Source organism: Coturnix japonica, chromosome 5, assembly GCF_054131305.1.
Source record: "Coturnix japonica strain WE chromosome 5, WE-NBRP24, whole genome shotgun sequence".
NCBI lineage: Eukaryota > Metazoa > Chordata > Aves > Galliformes > Phasianidae > Coturnix > Coturnix japonica.
This window is the reverse complement of record NC_140667.1, coordinates 26,419,338-26,441,068: the sequence shown is the minus strand read 5'-3', so window position 1 is coordinate 26,441,068 and position 21,731 is coordinate 26,419,338. Positions and strand designations below refer to the sequence as shown.

The following is a 21,731-nucleotide window of genomic DNA, read 5'->3' as shown; positions in this document are numbered from 1 at the left end:
CATCTAAGCCCAGCCCCTCTAATATCTGAGAACAAGCTGGAATGCATAGGAGTTCATTTTCTGCCAAATTTTTCTGCCTTTTTAACATGACACTATATTATATAGAAAATGTGTCAGAATGAGAGAAGTGCTATAGTGTAAAGATAACCTCTATTAGATTGCAGAAAGCAAGTGGTGGAAGGAAAGAGTTAATGAACAACTCTAAATAGGTACTAAAGCTTATTGCAAAGCTTCTTACTGATTTATCTGAAAAGTATGAATAAATCGATAGGCTTGGAAGCCTATTGGGTAAAAAAAGCTGAAAAATATTAATCACATCTTTGTATTTTTTAAACATCTTTGCCCGACCTCTGCTTTCAGGTCAACTAATGTATGGAACAAACGCTGACAGTAGTTAACCGTAATGGGGTTGTTTATCTGTGCTAATCCACTCTGCTAATAGACAAAGACCAATGCCATTGTAAGCTTCCCAAACATAATAAATGTTTTGAGCTTGCCTAGCTACACTTAGAGCTTGGCCATTTGTCTCTCTGTTAAATACAGGCTGCCCAGGGCTTGCTATGTAACTGATGAAGTGCCTCCACCTTCAACTCCGTGGAAATATTTGTCTGCCATTTACTGCTGTAACACCACTTTCAACCTGAGTGTTAGCAGTCTAGGAGGAAACAGTCATGAACTTCATGTTTGCTTTTCTAATCACTGAGCCACTCAACTGATTCTGATGTGCTGAAAGATGGAGATGGCACACCTTGCATGTGACATTCTGCTTCAGTGCATCTAGCACTTACCCCTTGGAGCAGCCTATGCTTGAGCTCTTTGCTAACCTCCCCAGGTGGGACTTGAGGAGTCCTGAGGTCAGGACCTGGGGACATGGGGCAGAGGGCTACCAAGCAGGGCGGTTGGAGGTGAAGGTGTTCTGCTGCAAGTTTTTCTGTTTCGCACGAGTACAAATCCCACCACTGCAGAACTATTTTTTCACTTGTTTCTTTAAGATCAAATATATGGGTAAAAAGCGATTATTCTTAGGTGAGGTAGCGTTAAGAATACTTATTTTTCATATTATATGTGATTTATATTATTGTAACTCACGCTTAAAACTCAAGTTATGCTCACTTTGTCATTTGTTGCCAGGCTCCCATGCATTAGACATGAAGTACAACCAAGTACCTTGTCTGTCTCATGTATAATGTTTGACAATTTAAAAGATGCCCCTCACTTTTACAACATAATTGAATGTTTAACAATTGTACCTTTCAGCATAACACAGTTCTAACTGCAATCTAAAAGATGTCCCAGAGAACCCTTCCGGGGAACTGATGTGAGTGAAATCACATCAGCATTTAAATCTTCTTTTCCTTCATCAAACAGTATTCTATAAGCAGAAACCATTGCTGTGCTGAGCAAAATTGTTTGTATAATGAGCACGGTACCGTTGCTTGTGGATGTTGTTCTTCCCTACCAGGAAACAAGAAATCCATAGGAAGAATCCATTTGAAGGATGCCTGTGATTTCTTTATTTGGTGTTTTGGTGATTTTTATGAGTTTTGGTTGTGGTTTTGTTGGTTTGTTTTAGTTGGTATTTGTTTGTTTTAGCATTATAGCAATAGCTGCTATCAAAAGTTGAGAGTCAAAGCAATTGAATAGCTCAGTTCAAGAGGCTCTGAGTCTTATAGGTTGTGCAAAGTGGCCCATTAGTATAATTTACCATATTTGAATAAATTCCTGAATTAAGATAGTTCTGGTCAGACGGTGTAGTGTCTAATGCTCAGATTTATCTCACATTCTCACTAATACCTACCTCCACAGTTCCAGCTTTTCAATTAAGCACTGCTCAGTAGAATGTTGTGAAATGAAGTTGAGGACCTGGATTTCTGTGGGCTTCCCTTCAGTGTTGAGAGCTCCTTCACAGTGCCTCTGTAGATGGGTGCGCTGTGCTGAATGCTCCAGCTTTGTCCCTGCGTGGGTAACTAAGGTCTTCGTTATCCAGTGCTGCTTGTTTGTGTGATCACAAATCAACTGGTTATTTTAAAATACATTGAAATTCATATGTATGCTATACAAAGAAAAGATACAGTTAGTGGAAGAAAATGCAAAACATTTCAAATCTACATTCTTTTTACTATCCAGCAAACAATTCTTTACAAAGCTGCCTTCTCTTTGTTCTAAAATTCAGACAAAAACATTTTCTTCCTCAGTGGTTACCTTTAAATGCTGGCTGCCAATTTATTTATCTGTCTGTGTCTCTGCTCTTATACTTTTATTTCTTTATTTTGAGTAAATACATAAAAATAAGTTGACTCTTCATGTGGAAATGGACGGGAGCTAAAAATACTATCTCTTGAGTGTGATTAATAGGGTTGTCTCTTTCTCCTGTAATTTACAAGCTGCTCTGCTTTACCCCTACTTTGCAGCATTTAGGAGTGGGGGAGAAACTCATCTTTATTGTGGCATGCCACTTCACAGTGCAAAGAGTTAAATGATGCATGAAATGACCTGTCACACTGCATTATGTGCCACAGTGGTGCATACAGAACAGTGTTTCTTTCCTTTTTTGTCAGAAAAAAAAAATTCCCTAGGCCTGGCCATTTTCTTGCTTTGACGACTTAACATGTGATGTGTATATGTGTATTTCTACATAATTTGCTTTAGCTCAGCCACAGGAGCCCATCAGATACTGAATAAAGAAAGGAAGAATGTGTGGGGTTGTTTCCCTCCTCCATTTATTAGGGAGGAGGAGATCAGTGGAAACTGGATGCCTGTTACAAGGCTCCTTTCTAGAAAAAAAACAAACCAAAATCCATCTCTATGTTTCAAATTGGAAGTTAGTGTTTGAAGTATTTTCTAAATGGCTCCAAGTAACCTTGTTACTGTGGCTAAGGTTAGGCTTGTGTATACGAAGCTCTAAAAAAGGAGTAGAAAATGCTCATACGCTGTATTTCTTAGTTCATTGTGATAGGTTCCAGCTCATGCTGTATGGTTCCATCTGATTTTGCTTGCAGCTGATAGTGCTTTGAAGCTCAGGTTGAAGGAAAAACCTGCAATGTTCAAGTCCTGTCCTATGATTCACAGCATTCTTGTTTTCCCTACAAATACTTTTCTACCCTTCTAGGAGGGCACAGACATACAAACTTTCCTCAGGGCTGGGGCCCGAATTTATGATAAAAAAAAAAGAAAGAAGGGAAAAAAAAAAAAAAAAGGAAAATTTCTAAATTAAAGAAGCGAGAACTGGAGAATGACCCATTCAGTCTTCAAAGAGCATTTGAGATGATGCAGTTCCCTTTTCATCAATGCTTGGATTTTTAAAGACACCAGTAGCAATGCCAAAAACCTGTTCAGGCACCCTCAAATCCCTTTACTACTAAAAATGCTTTCATTGATGCCAGATTCTCTGCAAGTACTACATTTATCAAACTAGTTCAGCGTCACGGGAGAGAGAGCTTGTCTTGGGTTGCTGCAGGCGAGGCTTTAGAAGATGAGTGTACAGACCTGGGTGGCCAGCAGTGACAGCTGGATCTGGGTTAACATGAGGGCACAGTGCAATGTATTGCTTGGTGCAGTGTTGCCCACAGTTTGGAGCTACCCAGGTCAGGAATGCTCTCTGCTGAGTGTGTAAGCTTGGCCTGTTTATGTTCATGTCAGCCCTGTCCCAGTCTCCAGAGTTGGCTTCTGCAGCCTCTTTGCTGGTTTACAGTGGGAAGGGAGCCATATCCTGGGTGCAGTGAGTCTGGGAGCCAGCACCTCCCTGTAGCCATTGGCTGCTATGATCAGCTTGTCTATTTGTTATGTCACTGAGGGCAGTACTATAACTCCTTTTATGTACTGCCTTTCATCAGGCTTGAAAAACTGGCCTTAAATCATTTTACAGATTGGAGACTCAATCTGGTGTTGTTGGAGGGCTTAAGATTCCTGGAGCTTTCTTAGTCATTGCTGTACTAAACCAGGTTTTGGCATAATTTTATGCCAAAAACCAGGTTAGAGCACAGCCTGAACCCAAAGTGAAATTCAGAGCACAGCCAACAAGGGAACCACTTGGAGAGTCAGAGCTGTTGAACTGAGATTGCCCTTACTTTTGGTGCCTGCCAACTGAGGCAACTTGTGTAATGCTTCAGATGACAGCTGGGTTGCAGCTTTGCTTCTAAGGTGTCCCTTAGGCTGGGTTCAGGGCCTTCACCAAGCCCGCAAAGGGCTGCATGCTGTGCTTGGAGAAAGGGGAGCAGGGTGGGACACAGCTCTGCTCCTTCATGTCTTGGATGGAGTTTGCTTCTTCTGAATTAGTCCCCATGTGGGCTGTGGTAGGTATGTGTGCTTTGCACTCATTCATCACTGCATGAGCGATCAAGAGAACTGTGCACCACTTATATGAGGTGTAGTGATGCAATGGGAAAGCAAATCTCTAATGTTTCCAAGGCAACCTGTGCGTCTGCCCCTGGCTGGGAGACAGGAGGCTGCCCATCACTGCAGACAGTGGCTTCAGCAGACCTTGCCAGAAGGAAGAATGTGCTTGTCCCAAGCCCCTCCTGGTATTGGCATGAAGGGAGCAGTACTGCACATCAGTTTTCCCAGCTAGAACTCTCTGTGCTTTTGTGTGTGTCTGTGCATGGTTTTTTTGGACTTGTGTGACTAGTTCACAAGCTGCGCAAAAGCCACCTGTATTCAGTATATACTGTGTAGCACTAATGGTATAACTTTTTATCTTAAAATGTGACTTGCATCATGCCTTAGTAATAATTGTTCAGCTATTTGGATTCCACTGTAGTGTTTTAAAATGCACATCATCTTCTCTGGGTCATAAAAAGATTAACGCTTCTGCTTGCAGAGCAAAACAAAGTCAATATTTGATCTAATTTGAAGCTGACCTGAGGTATCTGATGAAAGGGGCTCTATTCTGAATGTTGTAAGATCTTTGAAGCTGATGAGTTCCTAGCATTGCTTCCATAATTAAAGTTGCACGGTCAGTAAACATGAGTTCACTCTGAGTATGTTTACACAGCTCTCCGACATGCAAAAAACAGCCGTTTCTTTCATGTGATTACAGCTCATGTAGAAATTTTGAGCTAATCAGGAATTGTCTGTCAAAATGTTTTTAATGAAAAACTGAGTTTCTGTAACCATTGATGCACTGATGTTATTTTGCTTTTGACTGTTGACACTGATGGGCAAAAAAGCTTGGGTTTTAGCAGGGGGAGAAAATTGCATTAGTTCAACTTATTTGTAGAATTTCTGGATTAATTTGCTGTGTTTTGAGTTTGCTTTCTTTTGCTGAATGTTAAACTGTTTTGTTTTTTTTTCTAATGGCACACGTACTGCCCGAGGGGAATAGCTGCAGCTCCTACTTTCCATGGCTGTCTGCTTCTAATGTTGGTCACTGGTTCAGGCACTGCATGGTGCTCCCCAGACCCTGGTAGTGCTCTTCAGCAGCTGGGTAAGAAGGGCCACTGTTTGTTCCTGGCCACCATTCAAGATGATCCTACTGATGGGATGGGTCCTGCCCATCCCTGTGAAGGTTTGACAAGCAGACACTTGTTTGTGGAGCTGTGGTGATACTGGCAGCAGGCCATAAATAGTTGCGGAGGACATCTCTGTGTATGTTTTCTCGCTGACACCCTCTGAAGCTGTTCAATTAGATGTTTATAAATACTAAAGCATGTCAGCAGTCTTAAGATGACATTATTAGCTCTGTTTCACCCTCCAGTAACAACTGAAGAATGTAGTTATTCTTTTCTGGCTTCACATGCTTACGTGTGAGGAGACCCTGTGGCAGACTCTGCCTTTATCTGAAAATTAGCTCTGAAATTTAGGAGGAAGCGTAGATGAAAGCAGCATCAGTTGCAGCTCCTGCTCTTAGCAGACACTGAGAATTAGCTGTGTGGAAGCAGCCAACCAGCACTGCCAGCCGACACACCCCTGTGCTGCCTTGCACAGGCTTGGCTCTGGGCAGCGGGCATATGAGATGCCCTCGGAGATGCTGAGCAGATCTTATGTAGCTGTCTCAGGAGCTCTCTGTCCTTCACTGGTATCTTTGAATTCTGCTTCATTGCCCCTCTGTGATGTGCTGTTATCTCCATGAGGCAGGAGGGGAGCCTTGGACAGAGACAGATGGGTTTGTTTGCTGGAGGTCACGAAGCAGTTCTCCAGCCGTGCTTCTCTGCTGGTTCCCTGTGCTGTCTCAGAGGTGCTTCCTCCTTCAGAGCTGCTGCTGGTTTGTTTTGCTGGTAATTGTGCTGTTTTGTGCGTGTAATTGTTTCTGAATCAGATGAGAGGACAGAGGGAAGAAAGATATAACATCTGAGAAGGAGAAAAGTGGCACCCAACACTTGGACAGAGAGCAGAAACTGCTGGTAGTCAGGCAGGACGGCAAAATGAAGAAGCAGCTTTTGAGCCTTTTACAAAGGAGTCATCTCTAGAGCTACTGCAACTGAAATCCAAATTAACAGTCCCATTTAAGGTATGGGAGCCAGCTTTATTGCTTTGAATGGAGTCAGTTTAGGGAAGAGAAATGTATTTTGCCTTTATTAAATATTTACTTTGCTTGAAAGCTAGCTTTTCTTATCATGACAATCATCACAACTTGTAATGACTTAAATTGTGTTAGGTGGTTAACTTGGTTTCCAGTGAGCAAAACAAGAAGTTTATTTTCCATCACTAAAGCAATTATTTTAGCTCTTTTCAATTCCGAACTTTTTGTTGAAGTAAAAAATAGGAAGCAACAATTTAGGCAAAAACAGTGCTTGTTTTTGAAGTCTGCAAGTGTACCTCAAGACATGGAACTCATTTTGGACTATCTTATTCCTGGTATGCACGGAAAAATCTGAATTCTGCATCCAGTTGTAAGTGCATCTGGAGAAAGGCAGTAAATGTATAGGTCAGAGTTCGGGACAAAAATGTCTGACAGCCTTGCTTGGTGTGCTTTGGTAAAGGGGAAATGTTTGTAGTAATTTTCATAGTATTTGGTTCAGAACAAAATAAGCACTATTCTATCAGAAATAGACCCTAGATCAGAGAATCATGGAGGGGCAGGGCCAACCAGATAACTGACCCTTCAGCAATCTGTTGACTTTCTCAGGTTATTTTCATCTTTGTGATTTCATTCCTGCTGAGGACCCATTTTGGCATGTGTTAACTTAATATGTAAACAAGGTGTGAACAGTTCAGCTATGTGGTAGTCAGAGGTTAAAAACACAGTGATTAAATGCAGTATCTGATGTTGGCAAGAAGATTTTCTTACAATCTTGGGAAGGCTTGAAGTTAAACTTGTTTTGAAATGTGAGTGTTGAGTCTGTGAAACAGATTTACTTTCACACATCTAGATGAGGGACAATCTTCTGAACTGAAGAGATCTTGTCCTCCTGGACAGGGGCTCTTTGCTGAGGTTATATTTCACATCATTTCTAAAGAGAAAATCTTCAGGGAAGCTATCAGAAGTGTGATGCCTTGGAAGGGCTTTGCTCTCTGTGTGACCACTGCTAGCTTCTGCCCTGAACAGCTGAAGCTTCTGTGACCATGAGGCAGTGATACTCTGAACCACTTGAGTTAACAGGAGAGCTTCTGCTTTATTTTTCCTGTGTTTCTGAGACCTCTGTGCCTTGAAAGACAAAAATTCTCAGAAATGCCATGTATCCATGTTGTTTTTGCTTTCAGCTTCTAGTTCTCCATGCTGTTGCCTTCAAGTAGATGCAGGAGGTATCCTCAGTTATTATCCCTTCCAGTTTTAGGAAAAAAATGGAATGTTGTATTAAGCTCCTTTCTTCAGTAATTAGAAAAGTTGCTCTGAAAGTAGTGCCTCCTATTTATTTTCATGGAAACTACAACAGTTACAAAGCGTGCAATAACACTATTTGATAGAGCGAATTCTCAGCTACAGAATGATATTTCTCAACACAGCAACAAAATATCATGGATATTGGTAGGAAGGTTCAACCTCTACAGCTGTACAACTGCCTCTAATGTTCTGGGTCAACATAATAAAATAACAGGTGTTACTTCTGTAATAGCCCTTGTAAGTCCCTTAATTGCTAAGGCTTGTGGAGATGACTATACTTTCCTGTATATGATGGATTGGGTATGATCCTGGGAATTTAACTTAATGCATGTGTGGACTCAATGTTTTTCTGTCTCTATCACCACCTTTCAGCAAAAAAGAATGGAAAGATTGTCAGTGCATTCCTACTACCATCTTTCAAGCTTATCTTTGTCTCAGGGTTTAAACTGGGGAGCTGATGACCATTTCTCTAGGTCTCTGCACAGTAACACATGTAACTTACTCTGTCCCCATCCTATCAGCATGACTTAAAAGCAGTCAAGTTACACAGATGTAACGTTCACTGTTTTGCATAAGCCAATGAGCATTTTCTTCCTTTTGACAGATTGAAGACATCATTACAAGAATGCAGGATGACAAAACTGGTGGAGTTCCCATCCGAACTGTCAAGAGCTTTCTGTCTAAAATCCCCAGTGTCGTCACCGGTAAGGACCCTGGTTACAACAGAATAGAGGGTGAGCTGGTGCTAGCTGGCTGTAGGCCAACATAGATGCAAAAAGAAGGAATGTAAGAAAAAAATTGCACATCTCTGCTTAATGTTTGCACTTTGTTGTTAAAGGTGAAGTACTGAACCAAGATTGATTAACTGTTTAAGTAAGCCAATATTTCTATTTCTTTATGGTGAGTTATATTTAAAAGTATGTTACGTGCTTCAGTGCCTGTCACACAGTCTGTCCACATCATGGAAGTAGGAAGATTTTAGGGAAGAAATCAGGAAAGAATGAAGATTCCCTTATACCCAAATACTTTTCTTTGGACTTTTTTGTAGAAATATGAGAAATATGTTTTGTGCACCTATATCTTTTTATTAAGAATATGCAAATGTGTGAATAGTGCAGGAACTGATTGTCAGTACAAAAGTGTTCCTACCCAGATTTCCAGACAGAATAGTTGCTGGTACAACAACGAACTTATTTTATACATTTATTCAGGGTGATGTGATTTAAACTGCTTGGAGGGACTGTAGTTGTGTTTCTGGTGTGCGCTTTTGACAACGCTGTGGTAGTACTCATTACAGTGACACAGAAGTGCCATTTCCCTTCTACATCACTAGACTGTTGTCCAGTATCTGACCCCACCTACAACTACATTTATCACTCACGATCTCCTTCATGTTGTAAAGCATACATAACTTTTGTAGTCCTGCAGATTTTCTTTATCAGATACACACACTGGTTGATCTGTTTAGGGAAGTTTCAATTCTGTTTACTGAAAAAGTGAAGAACTTCATGCTCTGTGGCTGCTGCAGTGACATCTTCACTCCTGTAAGGTTGAAATAATCACTGAAAATGCAGAAGTGTATTACTGCATATGGACAGTGCGCTGATAACTGGGAAAAAAACTGGCAGTTCAGTTGGATGCTTCTTGCTCTTGGAGACTTTATACTGTTGTAAAATAATAGGATAATATTTCTAGTCAACAGGAATACTGGTAATACAACTGGTATCAAGTCGCTGCAAATACGGTTCCCTGCAGTGGAGCATAGCTGAGCTAAAGCACTTCAGAAATATCCTTACTGTGAAAAATGTTGGATTGAGCAGAATTTGAGGTTGTGAGGATTCATTCAGGAGTGTGGTTTAATATCCTTGTGTCAGGAAAATAATGTCTGACTTAAGCTACAGGAAGGGAATGTAAATCTGCGGATAGGCAGGGAATGTGAAAACTGAAGTTTTTATTTAAATAAGGCTCGATCCAGTTAATCCCTTCTTATTGAGCAACAAGCTCTTCTGTTTGGAATTGATTCCAGAATGTTGATTCAAAGTCTCTGGCAGTTGCAGGATTATTGTGTGAAATAAGCATGAATCTAGAATGAGATGTGAAAACTGTGATACTTAGTCTACAATATACAAGCTGGATGTCCTGAGATTTACTCAAGTGTAATTGGTTTCGGATATTCCTGTTAATATTCAAAGCATTGATTAAGCGGTTGATCTAGTCATCAAGTTGTCATCTTTAAACTGATTATCCTTAAGTAGCACCGAGGTTGGCAGCTCCCTGGCAGGATGGAAGGTGCCACCTTGCACTCTGTTCCTCTGAAAAGGCAGCTGCATCACCCTGAAGTGGCTGTTCTCAACATCATGGGGAATAGTAGAAAGATGAAAACAAGAACAAAGCCTCCCTCTAAAGCTCTCAACAAACTCTCAGATTTGGAGCAGAATAAGCTCAGCAGCACTCCCTTCAGGTGATTTGATGACAGTTACACTGTGTTGAGCTAAGCACTGCATGAGGCCTCCAAGTTTGAAAAGTATGGTTAAATAATGGATCGGTGAACAGCCCAAAGTCTTCTCTCCATTTCATATTTCTCCCTTCAGCTGCATACACCTACTTGTATATGTTTTTGGTGTTCATAATAAATGGCCAAAGAGCTGTGGAGCTTGATGTGTGAGAGGAGGCAAGAACACATCTGAGAAGAAGCTGGTTTTTGTTCAGTCTGAAGGAGGCAAAGCTAAAGTGAATGTGAACTTATTGAGAAAATAATGTCAGGGACATGTAGTGGAAGTACAAAAGACAGTGCACACAAGCTGCATGAATAGAAGTTCTAACTAGATATAGGAAGAAAGCTCTCTGTGATTAGAGCAGCCAGGCAGTAGCCAGGAGAGAGGCTGTACAACCAGCGTGTTTTGGAGCTATTCAGGAATCCCTGAGCACAGCTGAACTGAGCAGTCTGGCCTAACTTGGCATTTAGCCTTGCTTTGAGTGGAGGTTGGACAAGCCTCTTGTGAATCCTCGCAACCTGAATTATTCTGATAATAGTCTACTCAAAATTAGTGCTTTTCTGATTTCTTCAATTTCATGAACACGAGATAATTTCAAAAAGCTTTGGACGTATCTTTACAGCTGTCTCCTTAGGAAGGACTTAATTTCTAGACTCTGGCATTCTTGCATACTTGTCTTCTAGCTGAAAAATAGAAGTGATGTTAAGATATCATTTCCTTGGCAGGTTTTCAGTTACTGTTATTAACAGTGCTTTATTTTTGCTTGACACTTGTATTATAATACATCTTCTCACAGAAGAAATGTAAAATCTTAAAGAAAAACAGAACATCGTTACAACTCTGCCTTGCTGCTCTAAACATGCAGCTCTGTTTATAGTACAGAAAAGTGGGTGTTTGATTTAAAGTTTGAATCCCAGGGAAGGAACCACTCATCTCTGTTTTGCTTTCATGTCTGGATGCTTGAGTTATGAATGAAGAGTCCTGTAACATAAGGAAAAAGAACATCAGGGAATTATCATTAATGGTTCTCTCTAGACAACAGGAGCCTGGGAAAAGGATGAAAAAGCTTTTTTTGAATGTGTGATGAGTCTACATGTGGATGCTGTGCCAAAGGCAAGTTTTAATCTGCATTAGAAATAGATTTGTGTATCCTCTTCCTTGGCTTTTGCCTCAAAGTAGGTCAGCCAAAGGAGGATGTATCACACCATTATCGTAGTTTAGTCTTCACTTTCATGGGCAAGCTGCAGAAAATGAAAGTAAGGTGTAACCAGGCAATGTAGCATCTGTGTGCACACATTCAGCAGATTCTCTGGTAATTTTAGAGTACAATGCTGACACAATGGACAAACAGAAGGAAAAACTGACTAAAGACAAGGATTGAGGAGGGCTGTGACCCATACATCAGCCAATGTCCACAATGACAGTCGCTGCAATAGAAAGATGTTTGCATTTCTCTTTTAATGAGAAAACCATTTCCTCAGTAATGATTTGTTTCTGTAAGTGGATCAGCAATTCTCTATTGTCCTAGACTGATAAAAGAATCATCTCATTATAGTATCCAACTACAAAAGTGGCCTGCTCCTCTTTCTGATGTCCATGCTTCCAGATCTTAAAGCTAGCCTTCTCTTTGGTCAGTGTACACACCTGTACTTTCTTCTCCCACTGATTCAGACTTAGCCCTTTACAATACTGATGATAAAAGTTAGAAAAGCCAATGCTAACCTGCAACAGCTGACCTTTATCCAGTGTAAAAAACCTCCTTAGTGCTTTCTTATCTTCCCTTCTTCCCCAACCACATATCCCCATCTGATCCTGTGTTCCAGCATCTTTGCTGTGATAGTGCAACAGAGATGTGCTGTCTTTTACCATTCTGCCCCCATCTCAAGAAGTATAGATCATTCATCCTGACCCATAACCCATCTGCTTCGAGCAGTTCTGACCCCACAGGAGAGATAACTTCTTCTAGCAGCAGTACTCTTGCTGTCACCCCGCTCATGCACTGCTCCTAACCCTTACCCCCAGTGCTTGCTTGTGTCTTTGCTGTGATCTCATAGATCGCTGTGCGTCTTGAAACACTGATAGATGGTATCTGGCTGTGCTGGGTTGGGGTAATTGCCATACAAATTTCATGCACCCAGTTCTGCCAGTGTATTTCATTCTTGACCTGCCATGTCTTTTATACCAAGTTCCAGACCTCTCTGAGCAGTAAGTGCCAATATTACTGAATACAGCCAGATGGCCTGCCATTTCTCAAGACTCATGATATATACCAAGTTTAAACTGCCATGTGTCTCTGTCTGAAGAAGCCAGCATGCATCTTGGCAAATGCACATAGAGTTGTCCCAGAACACGTCAGAATGCCAACTCCTCAAAGAAAATGCATTTGGCTGGAGCAAGTAAATCCCATTGTGTTGGAAAAGGGTTTATTATTGATAGTGTTCCCCCATGGTTCAGGGCAGCTAAGGTATGGTGGATTTCATGTTGTGAGGTGAGCTCCTCAGGAGCCAGTCTGGTGGTATTTGTAGCATTTTTCCTTCAGGGGAACTCAAATGCATCTCACATCCAGATGTGGCAGCTAGAGGTGCAAAAGTAAAGAGCAGGTTCCTCTTTTTCAGGGTTTTGAAAGCTCCTGGTTCAGATGGACTGTACAAAGAAAAAGGTTGGTAGTGAGGGGAGTGACAACAGGACTGAAAATGCCAACAAGCAGCAGCACCCATCACCTAGCAAGGCCCAGTGAGCTGGCTGCCAAGCTGTGTGCTTTGCTGCAATGTTCATTTTCTTAATGCTTTTGTTTTAGAGATAGAGCCTGCCTCGGTTCTTCACAGAAACTGCTTTCACTGTGACCAAATGGCTCCAAAGTTGACTACAAATGGGCTTGGTTTCCCCAGGGGTGTCTGTTGAGAAACCTATATCACCCAACCATAGGATTTTAGTTGTAATATACGCACACATGCACATAAATGATATGGCATTCTGTAACTATGAGGCTGCCTGGTGAGGGAGGAAGGAAACACTGGTTGAGTGTATAACTCCATTTGTTTCTCACTAGAAAATAATCGCTCTGAGCAGGTTGCATTTAAACTAATTCACGCGAAGGCTGAGCTGCTTCTTTGCAACTTACATTTTCTTCTCTTATATATCTATTCTTCAAATTGCACCCAAAGGAAATGTAATCCATCCTTCCCTCAATAAGAACATTGTTATACCTTTTAATCTAGTATTTCAAAGCTGCTGTGAATTGCATGGCTTTAGACACATCGGCTACTACATGAGAAGCATGTGCGCTGCGATTTTGTTTGTAGCTTTCTCATAAGCTCTGTATTCCCATGCCAGGAGACAAATTAACCCAGTTAAGGAGCTGAAGAGTTATGCTGTATTCATCTGCAGCTCCCTCCTCCTTCCATTTTCCTCTTCAAGAGCATCTGGCTCTCTGCCTTTCAAAGGAGGAGAGGAGTTGGGGAGGAAAAGATTGAAATCTGTTCTCTAAAGTGTCATAATAATTTGCTTATTGTTAAGATGTAAGTCAGTGCCTTGTGAAGCAAAATTTTAAAGGATTTAACTTTGAGAAGATAAGGGAGAGAGCAGACTAATTGAATAAGATATGACTGTCAAAGAAATGAGAGAAAGCAACCAGCATTAATATTCTTAAAAGTGAACATTCAAGATGTCAGCATCTGCATGAGACCACGCAGTGTGCATGTGTATGCTGACATACTCACAAGAAGCATATGATTTTACATAAAAATATAAACCTGAGTGCATGCGCTGGATGCTAGAATTAACTAAGGATAAGCTTCTGTGTTATTTGTGCTATGCAGAGTGCCAGCATTTGTGTATTACTGCCCTCTGCTGCAGCCAAGCTTCACTTCAGTTCATGTAGCCTCACCCCATTATCACAAACCACTCTCTGTGTGTAGTGCTTTCCCAGCTCGAATGTAGCTGAGATGGGACATCTTGAGTATGGTGGTAGTGGTCCTCCCTGCCTGTGCAGCACAAGCTCAGCTCAAAGAACTGCAGTATGTGTGACTCCACAACTGCTCTGAGTTTTGAGAGGAAGGACTGGACTGCTTTCAGAGCGGGCTCCTGATGCCACTCGTGTGTGTCTCAGCCAGGTCTCCCTTCTTGTCAGGGTTCTTTGTCTCCACAGGGAGATTTAGGTATGATAGACAGAACAGAAGACTAAATAATCATACTGTGGATATTCTTGTGGCAAATAAAAATACAATGAAAAATCGCCATGTGGAATATGAGCAGAAACATCAGCAGGCTTGAAGGCATCGCGTGGAAGTTATGAGCCTGAAACAAAGCAGATCTATTAAAAATGGTTAATATTTTGGGGGGAATTGTCTTCAGTGAAGCCTTTCAGTAGAGACTAAAGGCTGGAGCAGGTTGAGATAGAGTTGATGCTAGGTTACTTACTGAACTCCAGTATTTAGATGAATTGGTAATTCAGCCACAATAACAAAAATATTACATGTTAAGAGTGTTTTTGTTCCTGACTGCAGTTTTATTCTGAAATGTGGCATTTAGCTGATGGAATATCGTGGGTAATGAATAAAGCATTGAAAAGAAAAGTCAACAATACTTCAATGCTTGTAGGAATTCATAGGAATGAATGATTAATGCATTTTTACATTAATTTTGCTATCTTCAGAAACACAGCATTATTACACAAAGTTTGTTTTCAGATGTGGATGGTGCAGCAAAAGATTAGAGAATAATTCTGAGTACCACATGGCTTTGATTTTTGTGTGCAAGTGTTGGGCAGGCTGCTCTTTGTCTGCAGTGCTTAACCTCTCCTGTCTTCAACTCATGGCAACCTGGGAATTATGTGGTGAAATATCTTTTTTCACACCTCCCGCTTTGTTTCTTTATTTCATCTAACACTCCTATGGGTTTCTGAATATACCCAGCAGAGCATCTTTGCTCCCACTGGGCCTGAGGAGCTGCATGCCTGCTGAGCTGTCTGCGGAGCTGCAAGTCTTTGACCACTTGTGTCTGGATGTCACAGCTGAAGGGTTTAGGAGTGCTAGTGTGGAGAAACTGTTACCAGGTTTGTGCAGAGACCCTGAATTGTTGACAAGTTACTTGTTGGGTTTTTTTTTCTGTCTGCTCTAGAACACAGAGCAATTTGGTCTGTTTCTTATTTGCAATGCATAGCACCTGGGAATGTTGCACATCTCAATTACTGTGTTCAGTTTTGGGTCCCTCTCCAGGAGAAAGGCACTGAGGCCCTGGAGCATGTCCAGAGAAGGACATTGAAGCTGTGAAGGGTCTGGAGTACCAGCCTTACTGAGAGCTGCTGAGGGAACTGGGATTGTTCAGTTTGGAGAAGAGGAGGCTCAGGGGAGACCTTGTTGCTGTCTACAACCACCTGAAAGGAGGCTGCAGTAAGGTGGGGGCTGGCCTTTTTTTTCCAGGTAATAGCAACAGGACAAGAGGTAACAGCCTCAGGTTGTGCCAGGGGAGGTTCAGGTTGGATATTCAGAAGAATTTCTACTCAGAAAGAGTGGTTGAGCACTGGAACAGGCTGCCCAGGGAGGTGATTGAGTTACTGTCCCTCAAGGTGTTCAAGAACAGTGTAGATATGATACTTATAGATATGGTTTAGTGGGCAATATTGATGGTAGATGGATGGTTGAACCACATGATCTTTGATGTCTTTTCCAACCTTAATGATTCTACAATATGGCTTTTAAAATTCCCAACATAAATAGCAAATTAAAAAAGAAAAAAGAAAAAAAAAGGAAAAATTAAAGCTTTCGGTCTCTTCACATGTCCGTCACTATAAGTAACCAACCTTATTTTTTTCCCTCTTACACCTTTACACAATTACTTTAACATTTTTTTCCTTGTGTGAATAAATCTCTCAGATTGCATGCTGGCTTCCAATGGATTTGTTTTGAGTGTGGTGTGAATTGATGAGCTTGGATATTTTTGATGTATGATTCACTACCACATGCAGAGAAGAAAATTATATTTTGGTCCTGCAGAGAAATAGAACTAAGCAATTAGGTCCTCGTTCAGTTAATTCCTGTTTGATGGCTGCTTGCTTTGCAAGAAGAGAATCTTAGGATTCTACTCCATTACGATGTCACTCGTACAATAGGAATTATTTCCATGAAGCTACTTCAGTTATATGATTGAAAAGGTGCTGTGTTAAATCTTGCCCAGAAATTAGTATAAAACAGGCAAGAAACTTGGAGAAGTTTGCTGACATGAGATGCTAATTATGGCGTTTAAAACATAGTGTAACATGGACTCTTAAAGTAATGTCTGTCTGTAGCAATGGGAGATTTTGTTTTATGGTCACATTTTCCTGGTGGTTTGTTTTGTGTGTGTGTGTTGCATTGCATAGAAATGCTGTTAGTGGTCCTATTTTTATTGCAGATAGAGTTGCTTTCCCTGCTCACCATTTATTTGCTGATTTATTTAACTAAGGATATTGATTTTTTTTTATTATTATTTTTTTTTTATTTTTTTGCTGGGTAATGCCAAAATCATTTGTGAATCCACTTGAATAACTTCTGATTTATTTTTTTAATGATTTACCTTTGCCCTAAGTATTCAGTAAATTTCATGACTAGATTGGCTGAAAACCACCTATTTCATAAATAAGGCATCTGCTATATATCTACTGATTTATTTAATGCGCTCCTATCTGAGCCACTGTGACAGATGAGGGAACTGTAATAGAGATCATAGAGAAAAAAAAGATTTATTGTATTCTATTGTAATTTCAATTGCTAGTCTATTCAAGACTGTGGTTGCTGGAAATAATAAATTGGCCGATGGCATATTAATGAGAAGTAGAAAAAAAAAACACACAGTCAAAACTGAATATTTTAAATGTTTCTAGTTTTGCTAGTATCGTTTATTCATAATTTACACAATTGCTATATGGATATTATATTATGGATTCTTCCCTTTGGGTAAGAAGTGTTGATTTTAGACATCTAAAGAGTATCAGCTGCTTGATACAAACCAGTAGCTTGCTTTCTTGGTGTGCTCTAAGGTGTACATGAAAGTGATATGCCTATGAAATGAAAAAAGATAACAACATGAACATTTAAATGATAAGAATAATAATTTCAAAATGAACTTGTCAGTTCTAAAAACTCACTTTGCTACAACAGCTTGGTGGTATATCCAGGCACTGTGCTGTGCCTACTGGGAGCTGACAGTGATCAGTTTAGACATGGCAGTTATGTTCAGCAATAAATAATGTGGATGTGAAGGCACTCACAAGTCTTGTTGTGTGTCCTTGACCAGTAAGTGCAGGACCTGTTCCTGGGAGAAGCAGACCTGGTAGAGAGCAGTAGAAGAGGAATGGAGGCCACATGCAGGCTGAGGGCTTGTGGTAGTCCTTCAGGAGCACATTGCTACATCACAGTCCTTAGAAGACTGTTCTTTCCTATTAACATATATGAGCTGTTCCATCTCATTCTTTCACTGAGGATCTCTGTGAGTTCACTTGATTTTGTACAGGATCGGTTGAGCAGACATGCTCCTGAGTATATCCCTCTACATTTGAGTACTTTTACTTAAAATTGCAAAATTACTTATTTCCCTGCCCCTATAGAGAACAACATAACAGAAAAATTAAAAGAAGCAAAGCCCAAGCTTTCCTTTTGCAAAGTGCTGAGTTTTAAGAACTGCTGTTCTTAATAGAACACAATATTTTGCCTGATTATAGTGAGCTATCATGGAGCTACTCTTAATTAATGTGGTACATTTCCTTATACTATTAATCCCTTTGGTGGGCTGGAACTCAGCTACAGAAGCTTGTTCTGTGTTAACATAATAAATAAACTCAAGAGGGAGTCACATTTGAGTTTTGCAAATTCTTCCACATTCCCTCTCTTTCTTGAGGTGCCCTCTGGAAAGGAGATGTCCCATCGAGCAGGAGTGCTTAAGACAGAAGGTGTTCCTGTGACTGACAGCAAAGGTTCAGCTTGCCCCTTGCACTTAGCCTGAGTTAACCAGGTGCTCAGGGAGGGCTGGGGGACAGGCATGGAGCTGCAGCCCCCACTTCCTTGATCTGCCCTCTAACTGCTCAGTCTCTCCCTGTGAGCTCACAGGTGAGGTATTTTGCATGGTTCTTCTCTCCTGCCACTTTTCTGGTAAACCTGTTAACACTGTGAAGTTAAAGCTGTGGAAGAGTGGAGTGATCAGGATGGTACCTGGTATAAGCAGGGCAGTGAAGCATAAGAACGCGCCTCTTGCACTCTGTACTGTCTTCAGTCAGCCTCTTTCTTGAGCCCTGTACAAGTTAGATTTGAGTATGACTTCTAATTAGGTATCTGGGTCATGTTTGACACGCTCTCAGTTCAGCACTGACGTTTCTCTGCTCCTACTTGGTTCTAAATTTGCCAGCTGTTTTCCTTAAATAATTCCACCTTCCATTAAAGGATTGCTTGTCTTATGTAATTACGCCCACAGCGGTATGAGGGCAGTTGCAGGGACAAGGGGACAGAAATAGCTCCACGTTTTCCACCAGCCACGGCATTCCGTAATTGAATCATTAAAATTTGGATTCCCACCTCTGCTGTGACAAGCTCTCATTCATAACGTCTAGACTCTGTCAATTTACCGCAGCTCTGAAAACAGCTGTCTCTCGTGCCATCGATTCCTCTAGTCTTTGCCTTTCAACTGTTTAATCCAGAAATGTCAGGATTAAATTCCCCCTCATTACTTCTCTTCAGCAAAGGATTTGTTTCCAGTTTGGATAGATTCAAAGGTGAATTGCTTGAGTTTTCTTCAAAACGGTCTCAGGTCATGGAGCATTTTCTGAAATGGAGACCTATGTTACATGAATCAAAAAATTACCAACACTGTAATAGCAAATAGCATGAGATCTGGAAAAGTTGTGTCAGGTTGCAAAGCAGTAGACTAAAAAATTTTCAGTGTGCTGTGTCAGACTGAAGGTTTCTTTGTCCCTGATGCCTGTCATTAAAGTAGGGTTTGCTGTTATGGCCCATGCTTGCCAAAAGAGATTCCCTAAAAACAGTTTTCTGGTTATCTGTAGTCTTACAGAGGGTCTTTCTGTCTCTGGTCATTGCTAAACTTTGCTGGTTATCAGCACACTTTTGAGGTTTTATTATAACCATTCACATGAGAGGTGAAGAATGGAGGAAGTGTCTTGGTGTTAGAGAAGCAGGCTGTAATGTAGGTGAACGTGGAGACTTATATACAAGGCTGTCTCTTTATTCAGTGCAGCTGCAAGGATGTACTCCTCACAGCCATCCAAATGTAGGTAGTCACTGTCTCTGTTACCACATCTACATGGGCTAGATGGAATAAGGAAGAATAGATCTGAGATAAAAGGCAGCAAATGTGCAGGGTAGCTTCGAGCTGCCTTCTCCAGTTTGTGCATTGCCTTTAACCGATTCACCAAAGTAGGTCTGTGATTAGCGTTAATCTTGTTCTTAGAAAGGTTGTTGATGCCAGCTGTGTAAACAGGGGGCTGTGGGAAGCAGTACCTGTTAATCAGAACCTACTGCAGGATGTGACCTCTGGGCTTGTTAGAGGACACTTGTAGCAAATTCAGTCCTAGTGATGTGGAAGAATGTAGGCATATAAAAACTGTCCATGTCTCTCAGGGATCAGAGCAGATGTATGTGGCAGGAGAGTACATAGGAACAGGAGCGTGGGGGGTTGAGGAGGAGAGATTGAAATGCCATCACATCTTGATTGTTATGGTCGCCTGTCAGGATGTATTTTCACTTCAGGCTACCTCAGAGTAGCAGTGGTCATTAATATGGACCTGGAAGTTACTGTAGAAGGGGGAGGGAGTGGGCACATAGCAGGAGATGATAACAGAGAGACATTAATATATTTCCTGCAGTGAAAAGTAAAACCTGCAGTCATTTTGCATCATGTCTACATTGGACTGTTCAGCCACCTTGCCGGCTTTACTAAATTAAAGTAAAGCAGCATCTGCTCTTCAGCTGTGTCACTTCACTGGTTGGTAGTGACTGATCAGCATGAGTGAGGCTCCAAGCCTGATTCTGCCTCACCTTGCTGAGGGAGAGAGCATAAGCACAGTGTCTCATTCATTGTGATTTTTTCATATTGCATTGCAAGTCTTGCCTCTTGAGATGTTATTCAGTTCCAGTGTCCTAGCTCTAATGAAAACTTATACAAACTTGCATGTTAACATGGATGGCAGATATATTTTATCTTGTCAAAAAAAAAAAATAATTATTTTATTATTAAATTTTTGGAGTTGAAGGCAGCAGTTTCATGGCATGTTATGGAGGCACAGAAGAATATACAACCTACTGCCTACAAATAAATATATCTGCCACGTAGGACCGCAGTAGTGATGATGATGTGCGATACTATATTTTGGGAGAGCTTGCTGAGCTGGCTTTGGAGTCTCCACAGGAGCTGCACTGTGTGTGTTTAGGGAACAAGCGCTCTGTTCTGAGGTGAGTTTCTGTAGGACAGCTACAAGACAGAGGGACTGCAGGACCTCTGCTGCTATTGGGAGCCTAGTTTTCTAAAACAGGTGCTTTTTTTAAAAGGGTTGCTTCAGATGAAGGCAGGCTTCTCTACACAACCTTCATGTGGCTACCCTTGGAGTCATTGTGATGAAAATACCTTTGCAAGCTCTCTGTAGAGATGCTAGGAGGGACAGAAGATAAAGTTACATTCTTCTCAGCTGTGTCCAGTCCCTCCTTCTTCCTTGTAACCTGCAGATTCTGATGGGAATTGTCTTACCTAATGAGAAATATGCATACAAAAGATGTTCTGAGGTAAGTCTCTTAACTAATGTGGAACATGTTAGCTAAGAAGTGCAAAAACTGTGCTTAAGGGACACAGTAAGAATGCCTATTTTGAGTCAAACAGTGCCCACCAGTAATTTATCTGGCCATATATCTCGCAGGTTATTATTTTTGGAACATTCTACGTTATAGTATACATAAAATCCTGTCAATGTACACGTGTACATCTTAGTATAGGTAACATATACAAAGATGTAATCTCATTCAGCTGGATTTTTGTGTTTAACTAAAAGAACATACAGGTAAACATGCAGGTATTTAAGTAGTCCTTTGCTTCTAACCTAACTCTTATAGTAAGTGATGGTCAAGTAAACTTCTCAGCTACTTCACTGAAGGTGGAAAGGCTGGCTGAGAACCTGGTGTCCTATCTGGGGTTCTTCTAGTACTATAAACCAGATTCTCCTTGCAGGAGGAACCTGTGCTGCTTATGACCAGCTGTAAGGATATCTCACCCCTAGTGTGATATACACAAAGACTTCATCTTTTCCTGTAATTTAAGTGGTTTTCCCTACCTCACCCCAATCTTACCTGGACACGCTTGACCCATTCTGCTGTACTTACCTTGTTTGCCTCTCTTAGTCATCCCAGTTTTCTCTCTTCGTCTCCGGGATGTGCTTAAGTCACAAAAAGTTTTACACTTTATGTTTTCCACTTAGCCTTAAATAAGAATTTTGATATATCATTGTT

At 41.0% G+C, this 21,731-nt stretch overlaps 1 protein-coding gene across 1 annotated transcript in view; it reads left to right on the top strand.

The window, feature by feature from the left end:
* The window catches only part of RGS6 (regulator of G protein signaling 6), a 186,112-nt gene that overhangs the window by 109,193 nt on the left and 55,188 nt on the right, over positions 1 to 21,731 (top strand). Inside the window, 1 exon segment of the mRNA XM_085548946.1 lies at positions 8,364 to 8,463. Coding sequence (XP_085405072.1) covers positions 8,364 to 8,463 — 100 coding nt within the window.